Source organism: Periophthalmus magnuspinnatus, chromosome 10 (genome assembly GCF_009829125.3).
Source record: "Periophthalmus magnuspinnatus isolate fPerMag1 chromosome 10, fPerMag1.2.pri, whole genome shotgun sequence".
NCBI lineage: Eukaryota > Metazoa > Chordata > Actinopteri > Gobiiformes > Gobiidae > Periophthalmus > Periophthalmus magnuspinnatus.
This window is the reverse complement of record NC_047135.1, coordinates 5,778,012-5,790,107: the sequence shown is the minus strand read 5'-3', so window position 1 is coordinate 5,790,107 and position 12,096 is coordinate 5,778,012. Positions and strand designations below refer to the sequence as shown.

Genomic DNA, 12,096 nt, shown 5'->3' with positions numbered 1-12,096 from the left:
TGCCTCCTGGACGCCTCCCTAGGGAGGTGTTCTGGGCATGTCCCACCGGGAGGAGGCCCCGGGGAAGACCCAGGACACGCTGGAGGGACTATGTCTCTCGGCTGGCCTGGGAACGCCTTGGGGTCCCACCGGAGGAGCTGGAGGACGTGTCTGGGGTGAGGGAAGTCTGGGAGTCCCTGCTTAGACTGCTGCCCCCGCGACCCGGCCCCGGATAAGCGGAAGAAAATGGATGGATGGATGGAAAAAATTGTTCACCAAGGCAGGAGGGGGCATAACTTAGAACTTCATACTTGCAATCACAGTGAATTAACATGAACATTTGGCCATAAGGACAAGGACATTATGATGGAAAAATAGTCATTAACACATTTGATTGATGTGTTTAGGTATAATCACTCTCTCACTCTCTTTCTCCCTTTAGTTCTTTTGTCCCTTAATGTTTTGCATCACTCTTTATCTCTCTAAGGTAATCTTTCACTTTCCCTTTCACCCTCCCTTTCTCTTGGTACTCTGTACCATTCGAGGAAAAATGACGAATGATGCTTTCAACTTTGACAAATGCTTTCAACTTTGTTAAAACTGACTTGAAATATTTATTGCTTTGGAAAACACAGATGAAACCCCTCAGCATTCTCAACAATAACAGAACTGGATTCCCATTCTAATATAATGGAGATACATGTCCTCATCATCTGACAGGCAAAGTAGAAATAGCAAATAATAATAGTAACATTAATAATAATAATAATAATAATAATAATAATAATAATAATAATAATAATAATAATAACAATAACAATAATAATAACAACAACAACAATAATAATAATAATAATAATAATAATAATAATAATAATAATAATAATAATAATAATAATAATAATAATAATAATAATAATAATAATAATAATAATAATGTGAACATGAACATTCATTGCTGTCAGTATATTTGGTACTGTCACAACAGTACCTCAAATTATGGAAAGTAATTTATAGATGGTAAGATAACACAATTTACCATGTTTGTGTTTTACTTTTAGAATCAATGTTTGTGAATATTTTATATCAGCACTTTCATGATGTGCTGGAATGTAACGGCAAACATTTTTGCTTTCTTTCAAGTCCTGACTTGGGAGCAGTGGAGGTAGAGTGATAGATAGAGCCTTATTGCAGACTCAAAACAAATAAACAGACAAACAATTTAAAAAACTTGCAAAACAATAATAAGAGGCCCCTAACCTCTTAGGAGACAACTGCACCAGTGTTTCTACAGCTGAAAAGAGCAGCGGGTGGCACTGTATCCAATATTAATCAACAATAAAATCACTATGTTCCTGGATTATGGCACATACATTTATACATCACATTTTTCAAAACAGCAGCAGTGTGTTAACTCTTGATGACGCTAACAGTTCACTCATACTAGTCTGAGCCTTTTTGACAGAAGTCTCAGAGCATCACTGTAGGCCACTCTTAATTTGTGTAGGTCACTTTCTGTCTGTGTAGGCCACTCTCAATTTGTGTAGGCCACTATCAGTCTGTGTAGGCTACTCTCTGTCTGTGTATGCCATGCTCAGTCTCTACAGGCAACTCTCAGTCTCTGTAGTTCTCTCTTAGATTGTGTAGGCCATGCCCCGTCTGTGTAGGCCACTCTCAGTCTTGGTAGGTCTCTTCCATTTGGTGTAAGCAACTCTCTATCTCTGTAGTCTATTCTCACTTTGTGTAGACCACTCTTAGTCCGTATAGGGTACTCTCACTCTCTGTAGGCCACTCTCAGTCTCTGTAGGCTATATCTGTTATAGGTCACCCACAGATGAGCACTGTGGAGTGAGCTGCACAATGCTCTATACAAAGTCACTTTATCTCCAACGGAAGCACTCATCATCACATAGTAGACATAGTAGATACTACTACTACTACTACTACTACTACTACTACTACTACTACTACTACTACTACTACTACTAATAATAATAATAATAATAATAATAATAATAATAATAATAATAATAATATCACTTTTCAAAATAATGAATGGAATCAAATCAAATATAGTCATTGCTCTTTTATTCAATCTGCTGTCATCTGGAAAAAATGTTTTGGTTCCAGTGACAGTACATATTTTAATTACTCGATAAAAATAAGGTTTAGGCTTTTTTCACATTTGTTCACATTTAAGATCCATGGTGATCATTGCCCTTTATCTATACGCAGAAGTGGTGTATTTCTAACAAAAGATTACTATACATATATTGAGTGGTCCGAAAATGAATTTCACTTGGAAACCTTAAACTCAGACTCAGAAGCGGCCAAGGCAACTCCACACAGCGGGTGGAAAACACTGAAACACTTGGTGCCGCTGTAGACCAACAGAACTCCCGTATCCCCACCCACAGGAGGAATAATAGCATCACGGTGACAGCAAAGACCGCGGAAGGTTGGGAAATGCTGGTTTTAGAATTGAAGTGAAGAATACTATTAATTCACTGACGACGGACCACAAGTTGTCATAATCGTTTCATTTATTTCACGAGGCCGTTCTTGAGCGCGTTACGATGATTGGAGGCAAAGGCCTTTTGGCGACTTGCTCGGTGTGTTTTTTTCTAACACTACCCGCTGTTCATAGCGACCTGAGCTACTCTGTTCCTGAGGAAATAAGGATAAACTATGTCATTGGAAATGTTGCAAAGGATCTGGGCCTGGACATAGGGACAATTTCGTCTCGGAAAGCTCGTTTGGATTTTGAAGACAAGCAGTTCTGTGACATCAATCTGGCTACGGGTGATTTGTTCACATCTGAAAGAATAGACAGGGAAGCCCTTTGTGACAAAGCAACGTGTACTTTAAAAGCTGATCTGATCATGGAAAATCCTTTGGAGCTACACCGCGTGAGTCTTAATGTTCAAGATGTCAATGATAATTCGCCAACATTTAAAAATAATTTGATTGAAATGGAAATACGGGAGTCAACAGAAAAAGGAAGCCGCTTTTCTCTTGAAGAAGCGCACGATGCGGACATGGGGCTGAATGCTGTTCAAAGATATATTCTTCAGAAAAACGAAAACTTTATTCTGTCCCCTGATCAAAATAAAGTAGTGTTATTATTGGAAAATAAACTAGATAGAGAAAAACAGAAAAACATGAATTTGACATTGACAGTTTACGATGGCGGCTCTCCTCAGAGATCTGGCACTGTAGTTATACACATTATTGTGTTAGATGCCAACGACAACGCCCCCGTGTTCAGCCAAACCGTTTATAAAGCCAGTCTGCCCGAAAATGCCCCACTGGATACCGTAGTGGTGAAGGTTAGCGCCACAGACGCAGATGAGGGCATAAACGGAGATGTGACGTATGATTTGGGCCATCAAGCTAAATCCGATGCATTTTCTATTGATACTCAGACAGGCGAAGTTCGTGTTAATGGTCCAATTGATTTTGAAGAAAATAAGAAATTTGAATTAAGGGTCGAGGCTAAAGACGGACTTGGACTATACTCTTTTTCAAAAGTAATGATAGATGTCACTGATATCAATGACAATGCACCAGTTATAAATATAAAATCTGTATCAAATCAAATACAAGAAAATGCCGCACCTGGTGCTGAGATTGGCATAATAAATGTGCAGGACAAAGACTCTGGTATTAATAGCAAAGTTCACTGCTCCATTCAACAAAATGTTCCTTTTAAACTTGTGCATTCTTTCAAGAACTATTATTCTCTAGTGACCACAGAACAGCTGGACCGTGAGCTAGTGTCTGATTACAACATTACAATCACTGCCACTGACGAGGGCTCTCCTCCTCTGTCCTCCTCTAAAACTGTCCACTTAACTGTAGCTGACATCAATGACAACCCTCCTGTGTTTGAGGAGCAGTCCTACAGCGCACATGTGACTGAAAACAACAAACCTGGCTCCACTTTATGTTCTGTTGCTGCTCGAGACCCAGACTGGAGACAAAACGGGACAGTGGTTTATTCTCTGTTACCTGGTGAGGTGAATGGGGCCCCAGTGTCCTCCTATGTATCTGTTAATGGAGACACAGGGGTGATCCATGCTGTGAGGGCTTTTGATTATGAACAGTTCAGGAGTTTTAAAGTCCATGTGATGGCCAGAGACAATGGCTCTCCTCCACTCAGCAGCAACGTGACAGTCAATGTGTTTATATCTGATGTGAACGACAACTCTCCTCAAATACTGTATCCCACCCCGGAGGGGAACTCCTTCATGACTGAACTGGTCCCTAAAGCTGCACATGCAGGCTCTCTGGTGTCCAAAGTGATAGCAGTGGACGCAGACTCTGGACAGAACGCCTGGCTGTCCTATCACATAGTCAAATCCACTGATCCTGGACTTTTTACTATCGGTCTCCACAGTGGAGAGATCCGGAGCCAGCGGGACGTCTCTGAATCTGACAGCATGAAACAGAACCTTATTGTGTCAGTGAGGGATAACGGACAGCCTCCTCTCTCTGCCACCTGCTCCATGTATTTACTGATCTCTGATAACTTGGCTGAAGTGCCTGAACTCAAGGACATTTCTTATGATGAGAGGGACTCAAAGCTGACATCCTATCTGATCATTGCACTGGTGTCAGTGTCCACATTTTTCCTCACCTTCATTATTATTGTCCTGGGTGTGAGGTTCTGTCGCAGGAGGAAGCCCAGACTGTTGTTTGATGGAGCAGTTGCAATCCCCAGTGGTTATCTGCCTCCTAATTATGCAGATGTTGACGGCACAGGAACTTTACGCAGCACTTACAACTATGATGGATACATGACGACTGGATCCAGGACAAGTGACTTTAAGTTTGTGTCGTCCTACAATGACAACACGCTGCCTGCAGATCAGACACTGAGAAAAAGCCCCACTGGCTTTTCTGACGTCTTTGGAGATGGCGATGTCTCTCCTGAGGTAGGCACAAAATGGCAAAATGCATTAACATTTTTCTGTGATTACTGCTTTCCCACACTGTCACATTTTATACATGCCTAAATGTTATCTATACTGTAGTGTGGTTTGTGATTTCATGTTGTTTCTGCCCAGACAGATCTCTGGGATTTGACATTGTTGGAATGCATCACCAAATGATTTATTTATGCATATATATATTTTTTTTTTTTTTATTTTTGTCAGTTGTTGCAAGTTATTTTAAGGACTCCTTCTTTACAGTATCACTGTATACAGTATTCACATTGTGCCCAGATATGTCAGCAGAGGAGGCCTTGTTTAGTTGTGCTTAAATTAATTATCTCATTCTGGAACAACACTGGCAGTTTTCACTGTTTAAGAATACATGGTCTGGAAATAGCTCATAATGTGGTCTGATTTGACCACCCTCATGACCCAGTTTAGATATATTATAAGTTACATGCATACTTTCTATTTGGTGAATACATCCATTTGGATAATTTATATTCTCATATTACAATAATCTCTCTCTCTCTCTCTCTCTCTCTCTCTCTCTCTCTCTCTCTCTCTCTCTCTCTCTCTCTCTCTCTCTCTCTCTCTCTCTCTCTCTCTCTCTCTCTCTCTCTCTATATATATATATATATATATATATATATATGAATAATTTAGATCTCTATATATTTTCTTCAAATATAGCATTTCTGGGGAAAGTTCACGGCATGAATGCTTTTTATTCTTGATTTACTTTGAATGATTTAGACTTGATTTTCTCAAGATGTGACTTTTGCTCGAGATATAATGACTTCAATCTCCATGTCATTTGTGGCATTGAGTTAATAATATGTGTTGTTTTAAAAACATTTGGTGAGTTGACTTAGCAAATGGTATGTCTTTATCTCTGTCCATGGTGCTGAAGAGTGTAGACAGAACATTTGAGGTTTTGTTTTCACCTACCTAAGTCCCATGATTAGCCCTAAAGTAGTGTATTTTATCCATAATTCAATCATTCAAATGCTTCAAAATATGTATGTTCTAAAAAAGTGTTCTTTCATTAACATTGTCTAGACCTGCTATTTTGCTGTGGCCCTAGTGTAATATCAACGTCCATTAAACTTTGGACCAGTGTAATTGTTGGCATAATAAAATTACTTTTCAGTAAATAGTCCCTCAGTATGAACAGCTGTCCTTGTTGTTTGATCTTTTTCGAAATTGTTATGTCTTTGGAAACTAACTTTTCTCACAGTGACTTCAAGTCTTAGACCTAATTGATTGTGAAGTTTCCATCACATTGAAGAAGAGAAAGAACACTGAATGAGATGTGTCCTCAGTGATGGTTGTGGCTTTTCTTTCTGAGAGGTGAGGGTGCATGTGTTTGCATATAGTTAGTTTCTTTGGACAGTTTTATTTCAAACTAAAATAACAGTTAACAAACATGTGATTTTGGAGAAATCTTAATTTGTTTGTGTATGTAAAGTAATCCCCTAACCATTGGGGATCATGAGGTGTCTTACTCATACTCATGTAGATTCATTTAAAAAAATACAAACTGCAATTCATTAACATTGAAAAAATTGCATTTTTTTCCCCCCTGGCTAATTTGAGCTCTGAAAATGAATGTATCATAACTGACCCTTATACAATTGTATTATGTGTTGTCATAAATAATTTAAAAAGTTTTTGCTTTGCACTTATTTTAAAAATTCAAACATATTGTTAACCCTGTTTACAAAATGCCCACACTCTCATTTTAAATGTTCTTTTTTTTCTTAATTTCAACTTTACCCCATAGCATTAATAATAATAATAATAATAATAATAATAATAATAATAATAATAATAATAATAATAATAATAAGAATAATAAGAATAATAAGAATAATAATAACAATAATAATAAGCCAGTGCTGCTTCTCATAAAATTACTCTGTTCTGGTTTACTGGATGACATCTTATTATTCAAGGTTTGCGAGTATGAAACGTACGACGGAGTATAAGGGTAACTTAAATAAAAATAAATAAATAAATAAATAAATAAATAAAATAAAAAAAAATATGCGGGTGCTACGAGAATAAAGTTGAAGCATTTCGACATTAAAGTCGTAATTTTACGAGAATAAAGTCGAAGCCTAAAAAAGACATAATATTACGAGAAAAAAAGTCGTAATATTACGAGAATAAAGTCGTATTTTTATGAAAATATCGGCTGCTGTGCGTGAATGAGTGACTACTGCGTTATGAAGAATTTGGAGCATTTTGTTCAGATATAGCAATTTCTTCCAAATGTTTCTGGTTCCTCCGACTAAACATACCCATGCTTGCAGTGTCCCTTCAAAGTACTTATACTGATGATAGTGTGGTGATGGTGGGCTAAAAGACACAGTATTTCATCGTGCAGAAACCCCAGTTGAAAGTTTATCTGAACAAAATGCTCCAAACTCTCCATAAAGCATAACGCATTGGTCATTCATTCACGCACAGCAGCCTATACTCTCATAAAAATACGACTTTATTATCGTAATATTAGGACTTTATTCTCGTAATATTATAATATTAGAATTTTTTGTCTCGTAGCGCCCGCGTATTTTTTTATTTTTATTTAAGTGACCCTTTTACTCCGTCGTAAAAACGTGTTTTTTGTTTGTTTGTTTGTTTGTTTTTGTTTGTTTTTTTGTTTTTGTTTTTCCCTTTATTAACACGTTGAAATATTGAAATAGGTTTTCATTATGTGACAGAATGTAGGTGTGGTACTCTTGACTGCAATAAGTATTAAAAGGAAGGCAATTCGAAGACAACTGAATGTAAATAAATAGGTATTTTACAATATGTTTGACCATATTAAAATTTGCCTTTGACTTTTTTTTTTTTTTTTTTTTTTGGTTTGTTTTTTTTGTTAAATCGAATTAAAACAGACATTTCCAGCATGAAATACATCCTCGCCATTCTTCTAAACAAACTCTTGGTGTCACTATTCACCAGTGAATCGAACTGCACGCGCATTCTCCTCCCTTCTTTGTCAGTTGTTTTAAAATTCAGTCTAGGCTCCAGATTATAAGGTGTTCTCCTTGAGGCTTTCGTGGGACGACTTGTTTAACTAATATTTACGCTGTGACTTTGCTTTTAACAGTAGAGGATATAATGGCTGCAAGTAGACGTGACTTATCCTATACTCTGATGTTGGTTATTTTTACCTTTTACCCCATCAGAGGAGACGTGAGTTACTCTATTCCAGAGGAGATGAAACGTGGATCCGTGATCGGAAATATTGCGAAGGATATAGGTCTGGATTTGGGCAGGTTGTCCGCGCGCAGGGCGCGCGTGGACTCGGAGGACAACGGCGTCCAGTACTGCAGCGTGAACCTCAACACGGGAGAGCTGGTTGTTCAGGAGAGGATTGACAGAGAGGGCCTTTGTGCGAAGAAGACTTCATGTATTCTGAAACAGGAGCTCGTGCTGGAAAACCCTTTGGAGCTGCATCGTTTTACTATCCGCGTGCAAGACATAAATGACAACGCACCACAATTCACGGACGACTCACTTAATATTGAAATTCGAGAATCAGCTGATAAGGGCGCGCGATTTGCTGTAGGTGAAGCGCACGATGAAGACATTGGAGAAAATGCTGTACAGGGCTACACCCTTCAGAAGAACGACCATTTTAAATTATTTGTGAAAACAAACTCAGTTGGAAGAAAATCTTGCGAGTTAGTATTGGAAAAGGAATTAGACAGAGAGGAAAATAGCGAGATCACGCTTGTGTTGACTGCGTTTGATGGCGGCTCTCCTCAGAGATCAGGCACAGTAGTCATCCATGTCACTGTTCTTGACGCTAATGATAATGCGCCAGTGTTTAGTCAGACTGTGTATAAAGCGAGTCTTCCAGAAAACTCTCCTCCAGACACACTGGTTATTACAGTGACTGCTACAGATGCGGACGAGGGTTTGAATAGTGAGATTACCTATCAGTTTGATCACGTATCAAGTAAAGACAGTAATGTATTTTCCATTGATTCCAAAACTGGAGACATAACAGTTAGAAAGGATATTGACTATGAAAAAACATCATCCTATGAAATGCAAATCAGTGCCAAAGATGGTTTAGGGCTGGTCTCCTATGCAACTTTAATAATAGATATCAGTGATGTTAATGACAATGTTCCTATCATTAAATTACAGTCACTGTCCAGTCAGATTCCTGAGAGTGTGTCACCTGGTACAGAGGTGGGCATCATTAATGTGCAGGACAGAGACTCAGAGAACAACAGACAGGTCCGCTGCTCCCTTCAGACTGGGGTCCCTTTCAAGTTAGTACCTTCCATTAAAAACTATTATTCTCTAGTGACCACAGAACAGCTGGACCGTGAGCTAGTGTCTGATTACAACATTACAATCACTGCCACTGACGAGGGCTCTCCTCCTCTGTCCTCCTCTAAAACTGTCCACTTAACTGTAGCTGACATCAATGACAACCCTCCTGTGTTTGAGGAGCAGTCCTACAGCACACATGTGACTGAAAACAACAAACCTGGCTCCACTTTATGTTCTGTTGCTGCTCGAGACCCAGACTGGAGACAAAACGGGACAGTAGTTTATTCTCTTTTACCTGGTGAGGTGAATGGGGCCCCAGTGTCCTCCTATGTATCTGTTAATGGAGACACAGGGGTGATCCATGCTGTGAGGGCTTTTGATTATGAACAGTTCAGGAGTTTTAAAGTCCATGTGATGGCCAGAGACAATGGCTCTCCTCCACTCAGCAGCAATGTGACAGTCAATGTGTTTATATCTGACGTGAACGACAACTCTCCTCAAATACTGTACCCCACCCCGGAGGGGAACTCCTTCATGACTGAACTGGTCCCTAAAGCTGCACATGCAGGCTCTCTGGTGTCCAAAGTGATAGCAGTGGACGCAGACTCTGGACAGAACGCCTGGCTGTCCTATCACATAGTCAAATCCACTGATCCTGGACTTTTTACTATCGGTCTCCACAGTGGAGAGATCCGGAGCCAGCGGGACGTCTCTGAATCTGACAGCATGAAACAGAACCTTATTGTGTCAGTGAAGGATAACGGACAGCCTCCTCTCTCTGCCACCTGCTCCATGTATTTACTGATCTCTGATAACTTGGCTGAAGTGCCTGAACTCAAGGACATTTCCTATGATGAGAGGGACTCAAAGCTGACATCCTATCTGATCATTGCACTGGTGTCAGTGTCCACATTTTTCCTCACCTTCATTATTATTGTCCTGGGTGTGAGGTTCTGTCGCAGGAGGAAGCCCAGACTGTTGTTTGATGGAGCAGTTGCAATCCCCAGTGGTTATCTGCCTCCTAATTATGCAGATGTTGATGGCACAGGAACTTTACGCAGCACTTACAACTATGATGGATACATGACGACTGGATCCAGGACAAGTGACTTTAAGTTTGTGTCGTCCTACAATGACAACACCCTGCCTGCAGATCAGACACTGAGAAAAAGCCCCACTGACTTTTGTGATGTCTTTGGAGATGGTGATGTCTCTCCTGAGGTAGGTTCACTATATAAAACTATGATTTCTAAAGTTTCCATTTTATGTTTTATCTTAAATGCTATGAGTATTTTTCCTATGCCTTTTTAGTATAGGTTACACATATTCATGCTTATAGAACTGTATGATCTTTACTGCTCCTTTTTCACTGTCATTCCATTTATATTCATACAAACCTTTATGGACACTTACACAGCATAATCAGCATAGTAAAATCAACTCCCAGGGTCTACATGGGTCCAGTCAGGAAAGTGTTAGTCACCCTTTTTGGGGGTTTCAGTATGATCTCTCAAAAATGTGATAACATATACTATAAGTACATTTTCTGATAAGCATTCTAATTATTATAAAGATTTATATAAAGGCAACCCCTTTTAGTGTTGCATTTTTTTAGATCCATAATTTTATGTAAACCAAAAATAAACTGGCATAGACCACTATTCAGTAAGTGCTTATTTTAATTGTATTTAAAACATTTGACCATGTAACACAGTGAATAAAGGGTTTGACAGCATGATGCATGATTGTCCAACTTTTATGAAAATGGAGAGTTTTTAAATATGCAATTTTTTTGGAACAAAATTTCATCTCAATTACAAAATGGTATTTATGCAGTATAATGTTATATACAGTTTCAGAAACAGACTTGAAACATCCCAGGAAGGATGTTTCAGATGGACTATATGTAACCTGCCCCTGTTAGCCATGGTGCAACCACGACTGAGAAACAAACACGCGTGCTCTGATTCAACAGCTCAGCATAGTTAAGAGAATGACTGACTATTGAATCTTGTAAAAATATACAGGGAGATTTTCCCTATTAAGTTATTAACTTTGTTTACGCCTCTAATTAAAATGATAAAACATACAATTCTTTGGCTTCCTCATCAGTACCAAACCTCGCGATGTTTCCCTGCAGTGTTCAACTGTTATTTCCCTGTTGGTTCTTTCATGTCAGGAGTTTGACAAAGACTAGGGGAAAGAAACAATCTTGTCCTGTCTTCGTGCATGTTTTATTGACTACATATTATAGTTTTGCTGCTTATACAAGATCGGCATACATTTATTTTATGGGCCTTTTCTAATAGCATAGACCCTGTTTGGCATCAGTCAGTTGGGTTATAAGTAATACTGTTAAGTTTAATATTACAAGCAGCATATATATATATATATATATATATATATATATATATATATATATATATATATATATATATATATATATATATATATATATATATATATATATATATATATATATATATATATATATATATATATATATATATATATATATATATATATATATATATATATATATATATATATGGTGTGTGTGTGCGTGCGTGTATTACTTTTAGTCACATGAAATAAATGATCCCTTCGTTATGGTGAAATTTAAATGATTCTTGTGTGATCAAGATGCACGAGACACATTCAATATGGAATGTAGATTCAACAAAACATTTCGAGATTAATTGTTTTGAGTATTTTATAGTTACATCATGAATCTTACTGTAAAAAGGTTGCAATAAAAATACAGAAGTTTGCTATTACTTCAAACACACTCGTGGTGTCAGTGTTCACCAATGAACGGCACAGCACGTACATTCTCCTCCCTTCTTTGTCAGTTGTTCTTGCCACAGTTTATTAGTGT

General features: G+C 38.2%; 2 protein-coding genes across 2 annotated transcripts; both read left to right on the top strand.

Moving 5' to 3' along the window:
* The first annotated feature begins 2,555 nt into the window (after positions 1 to 2,555).
* Positions 2,556 to 4,997, top strand: LOC117378038 (putative protocadherin beta-18). Its single transcript, XM_033974578.1, has one exon. It carries the CDS (start codon positions 2,556 to 2,558, stop codon positions 4,995 to 4,997), a length of 2,442 nt encoding a protein of 813 aa, XP_033830469.1.
* A 3,051-nt stretch (positions 4,998 to 8,048) lies between these two features.
* LOC117378037 (protocadherin beta-15-like) lies at positions 8,049 to 10,529 on the top strand. The gene has a single exon (XM_033974577.1). It carries the CDS (start codon positions 8,049 to 8,051, stop codon positions 10,527 to 10,529), a length of 2,481 nt encoding a protein of 826 aa, XP_033830468.1.
* The last annotated feature ends 1,567 nt before the right edge of the window (positions 10,530 to 12,096 follow it).